This window comes from Nansenia antarctica (assembly GCF_963989245.1).
Source record: "Nansenia antarctica genome assembly, chromosome: 4".
In the NCBI taxonomy this organism is placed as follows: Eukaryota; Metazoa; Chordata; class Actinopteri; order Argentiniformes; family Microstomatidae; genus Nansenia; species Nansenia antarctica.
The window spans coordinates 63,734,473-63,756,506 of record NC_137689.1 but is presented as its reverse complement, the minus strand read 5'-3'; the positions used below and the strand labels follow the sequence as shown (position 1 = coordinate 63,756,506).

At 41.8% G+C, this 22,034-nt stretch overlaps 2 protein-coding genes across 4 annotated transcripts in view; both read left to right on the top strand.

The window, feature by feature from the left end:
* Positions 1–5,536, top strand: part of slc27a6 (solute carrier family 27 member 6) — a 28,004-nt gene extending 22,468 nt beyond the window's left edge. The window contains exons 10-11 of one of the 2 annotated variants that reach the window (XR_013937420.1): positions 417–3,215; positions 3,725–5,536. Coding sequence is in view for 1 of the 2 variants with exons in the window: in XM_080529913.1 (XP_080386039.1) it covers positions 417–593 (177 nt within the window). In the remaining variant the exon portion in view is untranslated. Of the gene's footprint in view, positions 1–416 lie in introns of both variants that reach the window. The other variant, XM_080529913.1, reaches the window with a different exon arrangement.
* Positions 5,537–5,947: 411 nt separating this feature from the next.
* Positions 5,948–13,858, top strand: isoc1 (isochorismatase domain containing 1). Of its 2 annotated transcripts, none has more exons than XM_080529770.1 (5): positions 5,948–6,213; positions 7,628–7,747; positions 8,495–8,698; positions 11,973–12,068; positions 12,862–13,858. In XM_080529770.1, exons 1-5 carry the CDS (start codon positions 5,950–5,952, stop codon positions 13,006–13,008), a joined length of 831 nt encoding a protein of 276 aa, XP_080385896.1. In that variant the 5' UTR covers positions 5,948–5,949; the 3' UTR covers positions 13,009–13,858. The 2 variants fall into 2 exon arrangements, with proteins under 2 accessions (XP_080385896.1, XP_080385895.1); XM_080529769.1 differs by having other exon boundaries at positions 11,952–12,068.
* The last annotated feature ends 8,176 nt before the right edge of the window (positions 13,859–22,034 follow it).

Below are 22,034 nucleotides of genomic sequence, written 5' to 3'. Positions count from 1 at the left end.
TGGTCAAGTGAAGGCTATTTCTAACTGAGTTCCTGACCTGGATAGACACAGCAACAGATAGTACTCAACAAGTGTCACTGCTCTGACATTGTGATAGTGCTGCCCCCTTCTGGCTACATTTAAACACTACAGCACTGGTCCAGCAGAGGTCAATGTCAAGAGGGAAAGTTTTTTTTTTTTTTTACAGTTTAGTCATTTAGCAGGCACTCTTATACAGAGTGACATACATTTGTCTAAAGTTAAACATTAAATGGTTCCAACTGTGTTTTGTGTCAAATTTGAGTATCATTTTAAACATTGTCAATAAGTGTGATAAAACACACAATGCATAAGATCATTATGAATAATATTATATAAGATCTATTATAAATAATAGTAGATGATTCTTAACTAGTGTGATTTTGTGTGTTTCCTAGGAGTCCATGGAGATGACAGGAACGTTCAAGCAGCAGAAGTTCAACCTGGTGGAGAGTGGCTTCAACCCCTCCACCATCTCTGAGCCCCTCTACTTCCTGGACAACACCGAGAAGAGCTACGTTGCCCTAACACACTCTCTCTACGACAGCATCCTGGCTGGCCAGTGCAAGCTATAACCAGCCGGCAGACGTACCGACCCACGCGACGCCGGGTCAGCTTGGCGGGACAGCCACATAATGGCGCTGTCGCGAAGAGAGGCAACCATCCGCTCGTTTGTTCTGTTTTTGATGATGGGAACCAAGAACAAAAACCAAGGAACAAGAACTGAGAACCCCCCCAAATCAAATCCTCCTTGAATAATGTACACGGTTGTCTTGGCGTTAATAATGAATTAGCAGGTCAAGTTGGCATTGTGAGCCTGGCTGAAATACCAAGAGATCCGATGCCCTCAGGGGGGTTGGGGAGGGGAAGGGGGGGGATATGGGCACTGGGGGGACAGAGCTGTGATTCAGCCTAATCTAATTTGAGCTCCTCTTCAGGATCTTTGGAGGGGTGTTACGTTTCCCTCCTGTGTCTCCAGACCCATTGTCAGCTGGCCAGACTGATCCTGATTGATCAGTCAAACATGATAATCAGCTGTTTCCACTGTCACTCTCTCTCTCTCTCTCTCTCTCTCTCTCTCTCTCGCGCTCTCTCTCTCTCTCTCTCTCTCTCTCTCGCGCTCTCTCTCTCTCTCTCTTGCTCTCTCTCTCTCTCTCACTCTCTCTCTCTCTCTCTCTCTCTCTCTCTCTCTCGCTCTCTCTCTCTCTCTCTCTTGCTCTCTCTCTCTCTCTCTCTCTCTCTCTCTCTCTCTCTCTCCCCCCATTATAATCTTGGCTGAAGAGTGTCTCCTCTTGATCCTCATCCTCATAACCTAGGTAGGGACTTAGTAGTGATCACCAAACGTCTGTTACAGACCGATTACACTAATAAATGTAGGTATAAACGTTAATGTCTGAAGATACGTATGTCTGTAAGCTTGAAACAGACAATGACACCACCTTAACCGATCAACCGTAAATATGCTTTGCTTGACATAGTAGTAACTCTGGGTTTGTATGAATAATTGAGACTGACTAATGAAACCAAAGTAGAAGATGCTGCTTTATGAAGTATGACTGTCAGCCAGGAGTCCTCCAGTAACAGATGAGAGATTCAGTCACGCTACAGGCTAATTAAATCTTAATTCCCAATGTTAAGAGGCCTTCATTAACCATTTATATAAGGCTCACATTAATAGTTCACAAGTAATTGATAAGCAAATCTTATCCCCAAAAAAGTAGTTTGACTGTAGACTATGGCTCCTTAATCAAAGTTCTAAGGACTAAGGGCCCAGTCCATTACTGTATAGCATGTCTTCCTTCCACAGTTCACAGTCTAGCAGCGGAGGCTGGGGGAGGTACAGACATGTGCTTGATACCGTTCCTCATTCTGTTCCATGCATTACAATGAGCCTGTCCTCCGATTTCTACCTCCACCTGCCTCCACTGCAGTCGAGCCGTTCCTACCTTGGGTTGAGTCCCAATATTCTAAACAGGTTTACTCTCGTCCTCTCCTTCATTAGATTAGATTAGATTAGATTCAACCTTTCTGTCATTGCCCAGAGTACAACAAAATGTATTTTTTGCTCTAGGCACAGGGTCAGCCATAGTCAGCGCCCCAGGAGCAATTAGGGGTTAAGTGCCTTGTTCAAGGGCACAACGACAGTGGTAGGCACTTTAGATATGATGCCAGCAACCCTCCAGTCACCAGCTCCTGAGGCGGGGATCAAACCAGCGACCTTCTGTTTGCTAGCCGTCCTCTCTAACCTCTAGGACAGGCTACAGCTATGCGGTGGCCACTTCAGGTTTCCCAGATCAGTGCAGATGGAGGGAAGGAGACAAGGAGAGGAGACCAGGAGAGGGAGCCACATTAGACTATTGAGATGCAGCCTTTGTCTTAAATGTGACACTAAGTGAATATGTTTACTGTGCCAGATGACTGCTGAAGAGGTGTCAGGGTCAGAGAGACATTTAGGGATGGATTCAATCAAACCCGCATTGCTGTATTAATGCCATATCATACAGTATAAACATAACATTGTCTTGTGGTAAATTAAACTACTAAATGGTTTTGGTACTAATTTACCACGTTGCACCTTATAGTTCCTGACTGAACTAGAATGAGCTCATTCAATTAGATACTGTATAGACCATTAGAATTAGAACTAATTAATAGTATAAACTTATAGTATAAACCTATCTAATACAGGTTTGAATGAATCCAACCCTCATTGTGGTCAACATGGGGGCTGATGACAAGAGTTGTGTAAATTGAAATTGTAAAAAATATTGTTAATTTTGAGCTATGTTTTAGTGAATGGAGAAGAATATAGTTTACAATGTGAGAATTGTTGACGTCACTGTGAATTCCATGTGATTATGACTAGTCAAGCTAGGATTGTAATATATTTTCCAGACATTATATTTTCTCAGTAACATAAGTACAACCAATCATAGCAATTAAGTTATTTTTGCTCGGTGTTGATAACCACGAACAGAAAGCAAAGGAGCAATGATTTTTTTATAACATAACTAACTTGTACTTTCCATCACCTTTTGGACTGTCAGGTGTTTATTTTTCACATTCTTTGATTATTGAAGATGTTTAATATTTGTTCAAATGTAGTTCAAGTGCATTTCTGTTGATTAGTGTTTAATTTAATTGTTTTTAATTGGGGAGAATGTGATTGTGTTGGATATGTTGACATCATTTCAAATGTAAACTACAGAGGTGTATGGACCATCATTTTCAACTCGGACCCAGATACTTACAGCCATCATTACCTTTACCTGAGACCCATCTTTCTAAAATGGAAAATCATTGCAGTACATTCTCCATCACCAGCTATGGTCATAGGTCACAACAATCATTTTGTCAATGGAAGAAATGTATTGAAATTCAACTCGTGAATGGAAAAACCCTCAGGGAAAACAATAGTACATTTTCCATTCTTAAATGTAACCTCAGTTCACCTCTTGCCTTTAGTGAATTAGAGTTTGACTCGACCCCAGCCCTGATTCTGACAGTCTTAAGATATGGTGGCTATGATGTTGTAAAAGCTATTCCAACTCAGTTTGAATTACACCGTGTTTGGAGGGTCAACGCCCAAAACAAATCAGGGTACACCTGGCTATAACAACTGAAATATCAATGTGAAAAACCCCCAAATGATCTACATTGGCATGGGTCCTAGGGCACCTCCAAAGATCATAGAGGACCCCCAAAGGTCATAGAGCACCTCCAAGGGTCAAGTGTAGTTGGAACCTTGTCCCAACTCTTGATGTATAGAAGCCATTCTGTCCCACCTCTTGCATGGTCTCCCAGGTTACTGTACCTGTATGCACTATGTGCACTGGGAGTTCCTGGCATGCTGCTGTCACACAGGGGTTAACCCTGGTCCAACCCTGGTTCAAACCTGGTCTAACCCTGGTCCAACTCTGGTTCAAACCTGGTCTAACCCTGGTTCAACCCTTGTTCACCCTGGTTTAACCCAGGTTCAGCCTTGGTTAAACACAGGGTGGTCCAATTACAGGTTGTGTATGTGTGGTCCACCTACAGGTTGTGTGTGTGTGTGTGTGTGTGTGTGTGTTAATCATCATCATCATCATCATCATCATTAAAGCCTTCATTAACAGTGTTAAATGACATTGTCTAACTCACACTGGGTATGGTCACTGCCATTGTGAACAAAACACAACACAACACAACATGGAAGAATCATTAAATGGTATACAAGTGATGGGACCATGGATGAGTCATGTTTTTATGCCACTACTTAATTGAATCTAATAATGTCTTCAGTAGTGCAGACAATGACATTAGTTATAGACACAGACTGACTGGGTTATGAATGAACAAACCTGCATTGCTCTTGAAGGGAATCTGCTTTTGATCAGTAAAAGTGTCTTAGTACTGTGGAACAGTCACATGTACTAAGCAGGTTGGAATCACAGAACTAGAATAATTGGTTGTAAATGTGTTCATTGTTCTAATTCGAGAACCAGAGGTATTACACTGATAGGCAGGCAGGGCCCAGCCGAGGTTGGTGGAGGTAGAAATGTTTGATAGAACTCCTTATTCCATTCCAAGTTACTCTCCAATGCCTATCTCCACCAGCCTCCATTGCCAGAGTGATGGAGATAGGACAGTGTTATTTGTCTATGTGCAGGGCACTAAAGTCAGGCAATCCACTCTCACCACAGGGATTAACTGTCAATCCAGATGTCAGAGGACGGGAGTTTATGGTGATTGGATGGTATAGGAAACTCTTTCAGATGACAGACTCACTGCTCTGTAGGTCTGTATGTATTGATAAACAGAATCCATGTGATGATTTAAGAGGAAATGTATTCAGAGCTCAAATCAATAGATACTGTATTATAAAACCAGTACTTTCTGACTATATGGCTGTAACATTGTGAACACAGACAACTAATTATATTAATGATCAAATTAAAATGATTTCAGAAAAAAAAGAGATATTTTTCTAATCCATTTACAATAAACCCTGGCCCCTATTTCTAATATAACACGTTTGCCTGTGAAGAACGATGCCAACATGCAATCTGATACTAAAAATCTTGTTTCACTAAAACAATCTCAGTATTTCAGTCGGGTGATTGACTGTATATGGGTCCATGTTGTTGTTGTTGTTTTTTTTACATTTAGAGGAACTGTTCCCGCGGTGAGTTCAAATAAAGAAACGTTAGATAGAAAAGTACCGCTTGTTAAGTCTGACGTCAAAAGTGACGTTTAGCCATTTCCGAGTCCAAACCAGAAATTCCCCGCACCAGAGTACCTGTGAACTACAGCGGTAGAATGACAGTTTAATCGTTTTTTAGACTCTGATCTATTCATACAACAAGGGACACAGCACTTTCCCGTTTTCTCCATATTGTCAGGGTATTTGAGCCTCGTAAAAGCGCTATATAAATATAATTAATTATTATTATTATTTCGGCATTTCGAAGACAGCGCCTCAGCCAACGTTGGACCCGGAAATACGTCACGACTTAACAAGCGGCCCCTTTCTCTGCATGACTGAGCGCCATGCCTACAGGTGCAACTAAAACAATTAGAATATCGTGCAAAAGTACTTTTCAGAGGGCTGACATTTCTATATTTAAAATCCTTTTCTTATTGATTTCATGTAATATGAAACATTTCTGAGATATTTAATTTGGTGTTTTCATAAGCTGTAAGCCATAATCATCACATTTATAACAAATAAAGGCTTTAAATATCTCGCTTTGCATGTAATGAGTCTATATAATATCTAAGTTTAACCCTTTAAGTTGAATTACTGAAATAAATGAACTTTTGCACGATATTCTAATTTTTTGGAGTTGCACCGTATTCTATAATCCACATTCTCATGTGGGCGTTCTGTAACGACGTATGAACCCGTTCCTCTGGCGTCTGTCACACACAGCAGACAGTCAGACAGTCATCATGGCGGATGGCCACAGCAACAATAACAACGTCCATGTTCTGCTTTCGTTTTCTGCCTTCTCTCGCCCGTCCTCCGTGCCTGTCGGTTCCGGATACGAAGTTCTCCTTCAGAAGTTTCTGTCCGTTTACCGACATGAGGTCGACGTCCATCGCAAATCTGTGATTCAACTGTACTCCGACGAGTGGCGACAGTACATTGATTTGCCGAAAGGATGTTCCATTTCGGAGAAATGCAAGCTGAGACTGGTGACCCTACAAACAGACGTAAGAGCACAACGTGTTTCCCTCTCAACATTGTATACGATCTCGTTACACGTGATATTGTTGTGACACCTGCTTTTAATGAGTTACAGTGAGACTAGTGTGATGAAGTCATGCACAGTTAGCTGACAGGTTGAACTGACACTCCTAGCCTCCAGTAAATCGTGAGCTTAGAATTATAAGGTTCTGTCTCCGTTTAGGGTAGTTCAGAGATATTGAGCGTCAAAGTTTTTACATTCCATTATGTTTTGTGAGATGGAATTCACAAATTTGTATTTTATGAATTACTAACTAACAAATTGTAACATTTTAAAAATAACACCACACAGGCATTAATAAACACCTAATGGATCAGATTATGTAAAAAACTAAATTTTGACAAAAATTGAGATAGAACCTCACGTCACGAAATGTCGCTGGTAGTGTGTTTACTGGAACTTGTAACATGCAGGATCGAGAGAAACGGCAGCAACTTGGTCTAATTCAGTGTATTTACACACTATGAACATGATGTGAAACGTCATCCTACTGTAAAGGAAAGTACTTTATTTTTTTTATTTTTTGACTTGCCAACTTATGATTGAAATAACGAATACAACATGTGTGCTTATTTGAACTACGTTTGCTCTTTTCGTTCAGAACAGAGCCAGAATGTAACCAGTACTAATGTAGCATGTTTCTCATGCCAAGTGTGTGTTTGAACGGCCCTAATGTTTAATCCAAGAGGAAACACATGTTCTTAGGTAGTCATGCCTTTATGCTAAGCTACAAACACTACATTAGTGCATTAAAATAGCGTTTAATGGCTTAAAATGACTTCTGTCAGCATTAAAACCATCAAAGCCTGTTTTGTAATTTTTACTGATCTTATAAAATGGGGAACGTAATCCTTGGTCGGTTTACTGACCTCTTGACAGCTGTTCTAGTGACAGCAGAACTCTCAGATGAACCTCTGGCCCCTAGAGCACCATGGAACACACAGCGGAACCTGTGGTGGAGATGGATGAGGATAAAAACCCTGTGGCACCGAGATAATGAAAAGAGATTACTAAATGAAATGTCCAACAAACACAGGATTGAGCAGGGTACGGGTTGGGATTATGACAAGGTCGCTGATTTATTTGTTGTGGGCGTTAAGCCATAATCCACAGATAGAAAACTGACAAAACAACAACTTTTCATGCCGGAATTCAGTTGTTGCAGGTAGCAGATTTCATTTAATCAGATGATCAATCAAGTGTGAGGCTTCTATACAAACAAAAGCTCTGGAAGGACAATGCTAACAAAACCTGCTAATCTGCAACTATAACACGTTCCATGTCGACACTGCAGTCAGTCGCTGTCGATTGTTTTAGGATACCTGGATAATTATGTGTATTTGAACTAACTGCATCATACCCATGTGACGTGTGCTCAGGTGACCACGCTGGGGAATCTATCCCCTTCCACCACCGTCTTCTTCTGCTGTGACATGCAAGAGAGGTTCCGTCCTGCCATCAAGTACTTCGGTGACATCATCAGTGTGGGACAGAGGCTGGTAGGATGTTTCCCTTTTACTCGAAGGAACTCGCACACTCTTATGAACAGCAGACAAAAAACATTGTGTAATATGATAACAATATTATACAACAATGATTTATATAACAATGTTGTACAGCTCCCAATGGTATCTTTATATTTGTCCAATGTCTACACTCCTTTCGCCATAGGGTTTAACTGTGTGTTGTCAGTATTGTGTGTTGAAGGCTTCATGTCTGTTCTCCAGTCTCGTGCAGGTCCACACACATCATTAAGGCAACTTATTATTAAGGCATCTGCTTTAGTTCACAGCTCCCCCCCATAGCCTGGTCTATTACAGGTGTTCTGAGAATAACTGTCCATCCATCACATCTGGTGTTTGACAGGAAGTCTGACAGTGTTTAGAGAGAGAGAGAGAGAGGTCGTTTGTCCTGGTTTATAAACTCAGAAAGACCTCTTGGCCTTCCCCTCCTTGAGGTTATCACTTATCCAAAGTGATGGGATTGGTCAAGGCAAGCTTTCCACTGCTGTGCTTTCACCATTCAAGTCACGTCCGATCATTGATGTCCTCTAAGGCTGGGAGGATGGAAGGATGCATGAAGTGTATTCAAACAGGGCCCTGGTTGTGGTCATGTTCAGGTCACGGTCAGAGTCTGGTGCTTTTTTCTAAGTAGAAGGTTGTGTTTCATGTTAGAATAAACTCATCATTCAATCTTTGTTTTGCAATTTCCATTAACCTATTTGTACATCTCTCCCTCCTCCCTAGCTCCAGGGGGCTCGTATCCTAGGTATCCCGGTGGTGGTCTCGGAGCAGTACCCTAAAGGTCTGGGCAGCACCGTACAGGAGCTCGACCTGAGCAGTGCCAAGCTGGTCTTCCCCAAGACCCGGTTCTCCATGGTTCTACCCGAGGCGGAAGCAGTTCTGGCTGAGCTGCGTGCGGTCCGTAGCGTGGTGTTGTTCGGGGTGGAGGTGAGGACTCGGAGGGGATGCTCTCATTCTCTCTATCAAGCCTTTCACAGTGGAGATTTTAGCATGGTATTTCTGGAGGGGCAGTTTTGTATGATGTCACCATCCCCAAAAATAGAGGTAGTCTAGGGTAGGCATATGCTATGGGCTGTGCTGTGAGTGCCAGGGAGCAGAACGATTTCAAAACTGAACAGGCCTACACTTCAGCGCGACACAACGCTACATTGAGGTTGCCTATACTGCAGTATATAAAGATGAGACAGACACGTGTCTTAATTAACTTGCATGCTTTATCAAAATACAAGCATGCTGCACATTGTTAACTTGTAGGAATGTTTTATCAATTTCTATAAATGTCAAATAAATATCATCCGAACAGAGGCTATAACACACTACAAAAGCTACATTAACACACGCAAAGTAGGCTAGGCTAATTAATGGAGCTATATGATTAAGTGATCAGCCTCCCCAAAACATACAGATTCTCCTCGGCCTGTTTGTTGTGTTCCGCGATGCTACTGCGATATGTTAATGTTAATGTTAATGTTAATTTTATTTATAATGCGCCCCCCATCCAACTTTTACATCGGCCCGGGGCGCATCATCTAGTTGCGCCTGGATGTTGAGCTGCCCCAGTAAACCCAACTTTATGGCACAATTCAGACACAGAGTTTTCATGCCTCGCTGTTCTATCTGATAGATGTTTAATGTCTTTGAATTCAGCCGATACCCAAACAAAGTCTCCACCAAATAGCATACATGGGAAACATGCATGTTTCAAGATGCTAGCTGTTAGCCATCTCTTTTTGTCAAACCATTCCTGTTTGAACCCACGGGTCACTTTATCCCCAGCCTAAAGCAGGACCAAGTCTTCTGGTCTGTGTGGCCCTAAACGTTTTATCTCAAGGCCTGGGGTGGTCCAGTGGTCTAGCACCCCGGTCTACAGTGCACACATACTGTATGTCCATGACGACATGGGTTCGAGTCTGGCCCATGCCCTGCTAACATGCCTTCAATCTCCTTACTTTCCTGTCTATCTTCACTAACCAATAAAAAAAAAATTGTAGTGGGACTGCCCCACTCAGAAAAAAACAAATAAAATAAAAGTTATATCTTTATCTTTTATCTAACGTATTATCTAAAGAATATCTTTATATTCTCTTCCAAATGCAATGTACTAAACCGCACAATCAACAAATAATCAACACGATTCATTGTTGGCTAGCTAGAATAAAGATAGACCGCCAGTAGATCAACTGAATTGCTTTGTGATTATTTCCTGTCATGTCAGGCCATGTTAACGTTACATTAGCGTTTAATATTTTTTTGCCACCTCTTTCTAGACAGAATGTATAAGGGGCAGAAATGTCACCTTCACCCAATATAATTTGCGAGGTTTTCCCTGCTTACGCCAATCACGCTCACAGTCCTCTAGCAAAGATGGGGCAGAGTGCTCCGCTGCCCCACAGCAGAGTGATAGGACAGGGAGCACAATCCGCAGCACGAGCACACACACACACACACACACACACACACACACACACACACACCAGGGTTTCCGTTAGAAAAATTTGGTGCCGGTCAACGTGTCCGGGAAGATTTCAATTTGTCGGACAAACGGGAAAAATTCCGGTCATCATATTAGAATATAATATAGGTGTTTGTCGCGGTGATAGCTGTTGTGTAGCCTATATAGGCCATTTAATGTCCATTTCTCATCCAATACGATTAGATCGCGAACTATATAATAATATAGGCTTTCATGATTCGCATGCGCTATGGCATAATATGTCCAGGGCTGCACGCGCGCCACACTGGGCAGCCTAGTCACCTTTGCTACTTTGAATTACGACTGTAGGCTACTTTAAGATGTTTATTTCAATTGCATTAATGGGATTTGAGTATGTAATTGGTAATTTTAAGTATGCCTAGTTTAGCTTTTGATGGCTATTTGAACGGACTGCATCGATCGATCAATGAACGGACATTACGTTAACTGAAGTGTGTTAAATAGTTTCACGACAGTAATGTAAGTTTTTTATATTCTCTTTCCAGTTTTACCCTTTTTATCAATAAAACAACGTAATTTCTATAACCACGTCTCGCTGATTGGGAAGGCATTAAGTCTAGCTGCCTGTCAAATCATACTTTCTCGGACTCGGGAGTATGAGAATGGGGAGGATGTATCGGGGGGGATACACACCCGTGGACTATTTCACCTTAGTGGCACAAATTAAACTCTAACACTATAGATAGACTAAAATGATGGACACCGACTGAATAACTGAGTGGGGGAAGACAGGTCTCAAATGTGAAACAATTATAACATTTAATACATAAAGATAAAACATACACAAATATATAACATTGATATCCCTAAACTCAAATGTAGTGTGGTATTGTCAACCTAATCTAATCAATCCTAATCTAATGGTACCAGTAGCCCAGGTTGTCGATAGTAGCGCACTACTCCCGTAGTACTTCTCCCGACTCAGGGCTGGAACGGGCACGGCAGGCTCAATCAATGAACGGGGTTGAGATGGCCGCTAGCGTCCTTTACTAGCCGCATCTCACGGCCCTCGGTGGTCATTCACTGTGCTCTAGCACATCCAAAACACGCAGAACAATAACCTTGACTCCGGTCACTGCAGTGGTTTTATTTAGACTAGATCAAACTAAATTACGGTAACTGACTAAACTACGGTACTCGCGCCGTTGAGAGACAGGGTTGCCAGATGGGGCGGGTTACCGCCGAATGGGCTACTGTGTTTAGCGGTTATTTTCACCGGACAATATGACCGAAGAGGTTTAAATATGTCGGACTTCAACAGATTTTATCGGACAAAGACCGGTAATTACCGGTTAACGGAAACCCTGACACACACACACACACACTAGAGAAATGACTCAAACGCACTATAAGGATTGTGAGTCAAGTATATAATATATATATATTTCACCATTTAATCACTATTTTGTATTAAATATAAAATACATGTTGCCACAACGTTCAGATGTAACAAGCATCTTGCACCACAGCCCCTAATGTAAAAACGGCACTGGCCTTTCAATCCGTCAATATATTTTTGAGTCAAGTCTTTTTCCTAATGACAGATCTTGAAAATGATATGTTACTGCCATCTAGAGGTGTAATGGGTGTAGTGTACTACTGTCCTGTACAAGCTAGTTTTATGACTGTATTGGTTGTTTAGCTGTAGACTATACCTCTCTCGCTCCCTCCCCCATCCCTCTCCAGACCCATGTGTGTATCCAACAGACAGCCATGGACCTGCTGGGCCGAGGCTACGAGGTCCACATTGTGGCTGACTCCACCTCCTCTCGCAGTATGATGGACAGGATGTTTGCCCTGGAGGTACAGTAGAGGTCCTGAGAGCATACTAATCACAGACCAGCAGATTTCACAGAAGCTCAACAGAAACCGGTCACATTCCAATCTTGATACCATAGAACACTTAAGCCTGGTACACACAAAGATAATCTGGCCGATTTTGGCCCGATTTCCCCCCTTCCGACCAAGGGCAAACGCCCAATTATCGGATGGCTCTAAAGATTATCCTACAAGATTATCCTGTGGTGTGAGGTGTGTTAAGAGTCAATTTCTCCCGACAATCTGCTCGGAAAATGGTCGGGCCGACCTGTTTCAAACCTCTTGTGTGTGGGCGAAACTGACTGAATAGAATGTAGAATCAAGAAGCGAGCTGACTTCTTCTTTTCGTTCTTCTGCACTTTATTTGCCCTGTCGCACATGGCTACCTCATACAGGTCAGTCAGGGTACTACGTTAGATCACGTTTGATCTCGCGAGATTTCTGGCTTGGGGGACGAGACTCTAGTCTAGACTGTCGTAGGACAGATCTTTATGTATGTGGTGTGCTGTATTGGGAATATCGAAGCACACCACACACAATGCGATCGAAACTGTTCAATTCATGATTTTTTATCTTCATGTGTGGGGTCTCTCAGATAAAAAATCTGTGAAGATTTAGAAAATCTTTGTGTGTACCAGGCTTTACCTGAACTGTCTGTTCTCTCTCTCCATCTCCCTCTCTATCTATCCGTCTTGCTCTGTCTCTCCCCTCTCTCTCCCTCTATCTCCTCCCTCTCTATCTATCTATCTTGCCCCCCCCCCCCCCCCCCCCCCCCAAGCGCCTGGCCCGTGCAGGGGTCATCGTTACCACCAGTGAGTCCGTCCTCCTCCAACTGGTAGCGGATAAAGAACACCCCAACTTTAAGGAGATCCAGAACCTCATCAAGGCCAGCGCCCCAGAATCTGGCCTGCTCTCCAAAGTCTAGGCAGAATCTGGCCTGCTCTCCAAAGTCTAGACAATCTGGACCATACTACCATACTAGTGCTTTGTCCCATTACTCCATAGTTATACACTTCAGGATGAGGGTGGAGCATTGGAACACAGCAGTAGTGGCAGTAGTAGCTGTTACAATGGAAGTGTTGGAGTCGTCCCAAAAGTACAAATTAACTGTCCATCAAGCACACCAGGGAAAGCTGGTGGAGGGATTTGTGTGTGTTTGTGAGTGTGTGGGTGTTGATGTAAACATTCATATACAAAATCTGTTACCTATCCTTCACTGTCTCCTGCCCAGTGGTGTCAGCGTGGTCAGTGATGTAGCATGCTCCTGCCTTTCCACTCATGATGTTCTTTAAGGTCATGTGACTGTTATTGTTAGAAAGAGGATTGGACAGTGTGTTTAAACAACCTCTTGTATTCCTGACCCTTTATGAAGATCCTATATATTCTGCATTATAGATGGATACACCCTGAGTTAAATACCCCCTGTCAAACTGTGTGTGTGTGCGTGCGTGTGTGTGTGTGTGTGTGTGTGTGTGTGTGTGTGCGTGTGTGTGTGTGTGCGCGTGCGCGTGTGTGTGTGTGTGTGTGTGTGTGTGTGTGTGTGTGTGTGTGAGAACCTACATCTACTGTGCCGGTTATACTTCTGTTTTAAGGAAAACACTGGTGCTTCTTTAACAACTGTATCAACTGATTCCTGTATCCATGATTGTCTGACAGCTCTTGAAGGTACCCTCGTTACCATGACCATCTAAATGTGCACTATGGAATCACTGTTGCATATTTAAACACCTTGTTTTTGTATCAGCTCTGATGATTAAATGTGGATATGCACTACATGTGTGGGTCTTTTAACCTGTGATTTTCTAACAGAGTAGTATATCTTTGTCTAAATGTGACGTTCTGCTGTTATGAATGGAGCCCAATGGTTGTTTCTCTGCACTTTTGAAATTTTAATTCACCACACCAATATTGAGGGCAAGGTTTCTTTGAAGCGTTGACACTTCATAAGGTTCTTGTCATAGTATTACTATGATATTGCCTCCTTTTTGTTGGTAACATAACTTGCCTACCTGGTGCTATACCAGTAGGTCTCTCAAAGACTGAGTAAACCACTTTTGATGTTCAACTACAGAGAAAAACCTGCTAAACTTTTTTTAAGTTTCATTACAAACTCACATCAGACTTTTGTGACATTCTTCAGCTCTGTGGGCTTGTGATCAGATTAAAATCACAATAAAAGACATACAATATAATATAATACTTTTGGAAAAGCAGTTTTGATGATGGCAAATGAATGTCCTACACGTGTTTAGATAAACATCACAATGGGAAACATAATTGAATGGGGACCAGAAATGCTACAATATGCCCCCCTACAAAACCTTGTCTGGCACTTACGACCTGGTCAACTAACTTGACTTAACATTGTACAGATTTCGTATCATTAGATGATTTATCCCAAATTCTAAAATTACTTATTTGTCTCCATACCCTGAAAGCAGTCTATGGACAGGGGAAACGTGCAATCCTGTAACCCAAGCCATCCGAAAGTACACCGGATAGATGACTTTTATTGTTTTTTATAGAAAACGCAGTACTAATATTCACAAATGGTGGCAGTCTACATTAACAAACCCAATCAACCCAGTGGATGTACTCAGTCCTTGTCAATAGACTGCTAAGGCAAGTCAATGTAATTTCCTTATAATTTGGGGGGTTTATCCCTTTAATTCCTTTTTTGTCTTTGTAAAGAGATTTAATCTATGCACATAAATCCAAAACTCAAACTCGTGATTTTGACTATGATAATAAGAATATTGATAGATATATAAAACAGATTTCTATTATAAAAAACAATGCCGTTTACTTATTTTATCAATAGAAGATTATTGAAATTGATCTATTTTTCAGATTTTCCAGAATTATCTTGATATTTATTTTACACACACATAATGGCATTGCTCCAAAGTTTCCTGATCTCCCAAAAAAATTCAGAAGATGGATTGATCCTATCATATTGGACTACACAGCACTGTGATGTGATGAATTGGAGCTACAGTATATTTGTATACACATTTGAACGTTTCCTATTCTAGATTGTAAATGCTATTGGAGCAGTGTAAATGTAGTATTTTGGGGAAATAAAGTTGTTGTTGGGCATCTTTAAACTGTTGTTTTTTGTACTTTTTATGTTGCTGGTTTTTAATATAATTTATGCACTTATGCATTTATTCACAAAAAGCATGCATCCCACAAGATAATTATAACATCAGTGACAATAATTTGACTCCTTCTTGTGGTAGTAAGATGAAAACATGAGATTATTCGTTTGGCCAGAACTAATATATAATTTGCATATTTGACGCGGTAAGACCTCTACGGCTCCATACATGTATGTAACCATGGGCCCATCACACACATGTATGTAACTATGTATATTCAACTTGGGAATAAAGTCCATTCATTCATTCATGTAACCATGGGTGTGACATCACAGATGAATAGTGTTTCCAAACGTTCGATATTATATCCAAAGATGTTATCGTATGATTCTATCAGTAGGCCTAAGTAGTTCTACTGTGTGCAGCCTGTGCAATCTCGGAATACATTGGTTTTGGTTAAGAAGATAATTGGTATAGAGACTGACTTGAATACTTCAGCGTCGTTGGTAAGTTATGTTTTACTCTCGATATTTCTGATAAACACATTAACAAGCAGATTACATATTACGAATCTTTATGAATTGTCTTGAAGGATGCTGTTGCGTGGTGTAGCCTACAGACGGACACTTGAGTCAAGTTGAATGTATGTTAATGAATTGTAAAGATACTTGCTGTTCATCAATACGGTGTATACAATGTTATGAGCTGCAAAAATACTATGCCTTGCGAACGGTGCATTTTAATTGTAGTCAAACACGTGTCATATAAAACAGGGTTTCTGAACTCCAGTCACAGGAGACATGCAGAGTAGAATAATTAAAATGAAAGACTGTGTGTGTGGGGGGGGGGGACGACGACGACGACGACGACAACGTAATCAGTATGACTTCCCAATGAGGCCTTTGATTGATTGAAAACTTTATTAGAAGATTTGCAGAAGTAGGTACATGAAAGTACATATTACATACACGGTCAACTAACAGGATAAAAACCCAAGAAAGCCACTGGCTTATTTCAATTGGGGTCCTTGATTCTCAATTCATCGTTACATGTATGACCTACTATTATTTCAACCAATTCGTCATTACGAATGCAAACACTACTTATACATTTTCTCTTTTCTGTATATGTACTGTTTTGCATTGAATGTAAAGATACTTTCTGTTCTCAGACACCATTATTGTATGTCAGACTTAGAAAACAGTAAGCCATTTGTGGACATAATGTGATGCCCTGCTTATTTTTTATTCAAGGATAACAGGAAAGATGTCGGCTCCAAATAAGTATCCCAAGAAAGCTTGGGGGCTTGATACGTTTGAGAGTTGGAAGGAGGTGGAAACATCTAATGAGAGAAGACAGAGACGTAAGCTGACAGTGAGTGTCATCATGCTGGATGAGAGAGGACAAGAACAGATACTGGATGAGAGAGGACAAGAACAGATACTGGATGAGAGAGGACAAGAACAGATACTGGATGAGAGAGGACAAGAACAGTTGGAAGAGCAATCCAGGGCAAGACAAATGGAGGATGAGAAAAAGAAAACACAAGAGAAAGAGAGAGATGAAGAACAGAATGACATGGAGACACATAAGGGGAGTCCCATTCAGAAGAAAGAAAACAGCCTCCGTAGAAGAATATTCAACTTGGGTAACCAGAAGTGGAAGGAGCACAACCTCAAGAAGATGGAGAGGACCTTAAAGAGAGAGAAGGAGGAGGGGCACGAGATGTACTTCAACGGTAAGCCCAGACAATTACTGTAGCAATTTCTTTAAAAAAATAAGTATTTTGTTAGATACAGTAGAGCTTAATGTTCTATTCTATTCTAAACGTAGTACCATATTGTCCTTTTCTCTGTCAGGCGCCATGGCTGGGGGCATGGGCTCCTTAGCCATACACACGCTGCGCACCCGTGCCCAGCGAGAGCAGGAGAAGAGGGAGGAGCTCGTAGAGGCGGAGAAGAAGAGACAGAAGACAGAGGAGCGCTGGAATAAGTTCCAGGAGAAAAAAGCCCAGGAGAAAAGTGCCAAGAGGCAGAAGGAGGTGGACCGCTATGAGAAGTGGGCTGGACAAGAACAGATACTGGATGAGAGAGGACAAGAACAGTTGGAAGAGCAATCCAGGGCAAGACAAATGGAGGATGAGAAAAAGAAAACACAAGAGAAAGAGAGAGATGAAGAACAGAATGACATGGAGACACATAAGGGGAGTCCCATTCAGAAGAAAGAAAAGAGCCTCCGTAGAAGAATATTCAACTTGGGTAACCAGAAGTGGAAGGAGCACAACCTCAAGAAGATGGAGAGGACCTTAAAGAGAGAGAAGGAGGAGGGGCACGAGATGTACTTCAACGGTAAGCCCAGACAATTACTGTAGCAATTTCTTTAAAAAAACAAGTCTTGGGGCACTTAGGTGGCTTGGCGGGTTAAGCGTCGACCATGTAACCGCAGGGTCCCCGGCTTGAATCCGGCCGGGGACATATCCTGCATGTCATCCCTCCTCTCTCTCTCACCCATACTTCCTGTCTAAATCTTTACTATATCTGTCAATTAAAAATGAAAAATATGAGTGGGACTGCCCCACTCAGAAAAAATAACTTTTTAAAATGTATTTTGTTAGATACAGTAGAGCTTAATGTTCTATTCTATTCTAAACGTAGTACCATATTGTCCTTTTCTCTGTCAGGCGCCATGGCTGGGGGCATGGGCTCCTTAGCCATACACACGCTGCGCACCCGTGCCCAGCGAGAGCAGGAGAAGAGGAAGGAGCTCGTAGAGGTGGAGAAGAAGAGACAGAAGACAGAGGAGCGCTGGAATAAGTTCCAGGAGAAAAAAGCCCAGGAGAAAAGTGCCAAGAGGCAGAAGGAGGTGGACCGCTATGAGAAGTGGGCTGCCCACCATAAAGACCAGAGACTTGAATGGATGGCGCGTGGGATATATTTCACAGAGGACCTTCAGGAGGACCCAGAGGCGGCTTTGTTTCCAAAGCGGAAGATGACAATCTGGGAGAAAAGAAAGTTGAGGTGAGAAATAGTCCACACAGGGAAGACGAGGTAGTAGGATACACATTTCAAACAGGCATGTTCTTATTTTTTTTTATCAAATGTATGAAACAGAGTGTATGAAACAGAACTTTTTGAGGTATTCAGTGTGTGTAATGGCAAACCCTCTCTCACTTTCCTTTTTCTGTTATTTTTCTCAGATTGTCAGTTTTGGACTGAAGTTTGGACTGCCAGCATCTACACATTCTGATCTGTCATGTTTGTTTGTCATGTTTGTCTTCTTAAATTAAATTAAAAAATATTATTATTATCTTCTTCATCCTCGTATGTTTTCCTTTTCCTCCTGCCTTTTTGTTTTTATCACAATGCTGGCAAACACTTACACAGACTGAAATTAAACTCTGCATTATGCTTCCTATACAGTCTTTTATTAAAGGGGCAATCTGGTATTCAAACAACAACAACAACAACACAACAACAACAATGCAGTGGATGGATGGAGCTGAACAACATCACTAAAATGCATAGACGGAGCTATGGATGCAATACAAGGACTGACCATCAAATAAATATATATACTATGCTCTCAAAATCAAACATTACTGGGCTGTCAACTCGTCAAACCTGACTGACGCTGTAAATCACAAAATTGTGCAATACATTGTGGTAGACTATATTACTATAACAAGTATTTTTGCATTTTACCAAAACAATTACACGGACAACTTGTAACTTAACTGTCCCTCCTGTTTGAAGATAAAAGACAAACACATCTCCATCTCAACCCTGATCTGTTTGGACCTCCTGGTAAGATCCTAGAATTGTTCTACACATGGTTTCCATCTCAGTGTTATCTATGCTACTAGATGTTCACCACTGTATTGAGTGGTTATACATTCTAGCAGTTCTAGTCCCTAACATTACAACAATGGCCCAGGGTGAGACTTCTAATGGAGGACTATGTTGGGGTATGTGATCCAGACACACAGTTCTGGAGGTATGTGATCCAGACACACAGTTCTGGAGGTATGTGATCCAGTCACACAGTTCTGGAGGTATGTGATCCAGACACACACAGTTCTGGAGGTATGTAATCCAGTCACACAGTTCTGGAGGTATGTGATCCAGACACACAGTTCTGGAGGTATGTGATCCAGACACACACAGTTCTGGAGGTATGTAATCCAGACACACACAGTTCTGGAGGTATGTAATCCAGACACACACAGTTCTGGAGGTATGTAATCCAGACACACAGTTCTGGAGGTATGTGATCCAGACACACAGATCTGGAGATCTGGAGGTATGTGATCCAGATGCAGAGATCTGGAGGTATGTGATCCAGATGCAGAGATCTGGAGGTATGTGATCCAGACGCAGAGCAAAAAGGCACATCCAAGCTGTATGTGGATGCACGCGGAAGAGCACAATACTCAGAGGTCGGCATGGGTGACCTCCTACAAGAAGACAGGGTCGTCCAGTCCAGCACACCACTCAACACAATACCACTTAACACCATACCACACAACACCATACATTTGATGGCAGCTATTAGATTGTAATCAAGTGCAATACTGAAATACAACTGTGAACATTTCAAACCTGCAAACTGCGACACTTTAAATGAATGTGCAATAATACTATGTGCAATATGACAACCCTCGTGTACAGTAGGTTCAGAGATAGGAAATGTTAGGATATTTATAGCATAGCATAGAGTACAGCACAGTGTTTTATTGTATAGTATAGTAGTATAGTATAGTATAGTATAGTGGATAGTGTATATAGCCTTTATTTATGTAAACCAGCTCTTTTTCCCTTCTTCTTTTTAGTATTTTTTTTACCTAGCACCAGGGGAGCCCCCCCTCCTAAATTTTGTTGTATGGTACCTGTACTGTATTAATGACAATAAAGACCATTCATTCATTCATTCATTCATTCATTCATTCATTCATTCCTTCATACCACACAAGGAACACCACGCTTGTAAAGAAATACAGAGCAAACTGACTAAAAGTGACACAGGAGGAAACACGAGGGGTCAGGACAGTGTATTAGACTTTTATGTGTTTATGGGTTATGTGGTCTGAAGCAGTGTATCGTTTGTTAAACCTGGTCACTGGTTTCAATGGGGACACACTGAAAGTAGTTTCAGGATATTTACAAAAGTTAGCAGGCTAACTTGATTATTGCTTGACTATGTGAACTGTCCAAATGTTGCCCTTTCAGCTCTTCTCAATGTCCCATAAGATGTTAGCTGGCTACAAGATGGGCTTTGATTGGTCATGTTTAGGTTGTGTAGATTTGGTGGTTTTACACACTATAGTCAATTGATAACTACTGTGTTGTATTAATCAGAAAGCTATACAACTGTTAATTGTTTCGAAACCTTTTTCCTGTATTAACTGATTTTGCTTTTCTATTCATGTGCTCCCCCAGGTTTTGGATATGTGAGGAGAACATTGCATTCTGTGTCATTCAGCTGCTTTCAAGTTGCACAAAGCACCTACCTGGTGTGCACTTGTTGACAATAGAGTTTTTCTATTCTCACTCTCAAATTACGTGTGTGTGTGTGTGTGTGTGTGTGTGTGTGTGTGTGTGTGTGTGTATTCACTTTTGAGAGCTTTAAGAGCTTGCCACTCACCTGTCTTCTGTTTCTCAGTCCCTTGAAATGCTACTTTCAGTTGATCTGAAAATTCTCAGCAAGGGATCGAATGCATAGCCTGTGTTTTTCTACTTGTCTTCTTCTCTGTTGATATGCCTCTCAAACAAAAAGGGGAGATCCCCCCCTCTCTGTGTGCAATAGAATCTTTACTTGCCCAGTTCTGGACATTTTTACATTCAAACACAGAAGTCAAGTTAGTTGACTATTTGTGACAGCATCTGGTGAAACCGGGAACAAGTCGCCAACCAACAGACCGTTCAGACTTTTATTCTGAAAATTCCAGCGTTGTTGAAAATCAATGACATCCTCGCTAGTCAAACCAAAACATTGCAATGCAATGGATTTGGTGAGTAATCCCCACTACTACCTAGTTAGTGTAGGCAGGGGATTACTCACCGAATCAATTGCATTGCAATGTTTTGGCTTGACTAGCGAGTGTGTAATTGATTTTCAATAACGCTGACATTTATTTTAAAATGTTCTGAATAAAAGTCAGAACATTTTTTTTTTTACATTTGTTTTTATCCCTTTTTTCACCCAATTTGGTAGCCAATTGAACCCAACCTAGCATCCAATTATCCCCTGCCTATTGCAAGGGATCCGCCGCACGACCCCGCGGCCGGCAGTCCCAGAGGAGGCCGCCAGGCAGACTAGCTGACTGGCTCCTCGAGCCCAGCACCGTTATTCCAGCACCAGACGGGGGCGCTGTTGCGCGACGGATCCTTGTCTGGAACTACTCCTATACCCCCCTCGGGAGCGGCCGCCCAATATGCCGTTCCCCGTGTGTGCCCTGGCCATATCCGGGTCTGGCGAGCCGGGATACGAACCCCGGCCCCGGTGGGCAGCATGCACTAGTGGCCAGTGCTTAGACCGCTACACCACCGCGGGGCCTAGTCTGAACATTTTGTAAGGTTGGCGACTTGTTCCCGGTTTCACCAACATTTTGAGACACTGTGCATATGTGTGAGCTTTAGTTGCTAGACATGGCTTCCTAACAAAGGGCCTCAAATCACCTCAGACGTGATGGCATACTGAAGGTTGTGATTTGGTCATTCATTCATTTGAGTACAGAGAAATATTTGATATGATTGATTTGTTGGACTTGTAGCCTATAACTTAATACTTAAAGACAACATTTGAAAAAAGAATTACACCCCATTTCAAACCTGGTTCTATTATTTCAGCCTTA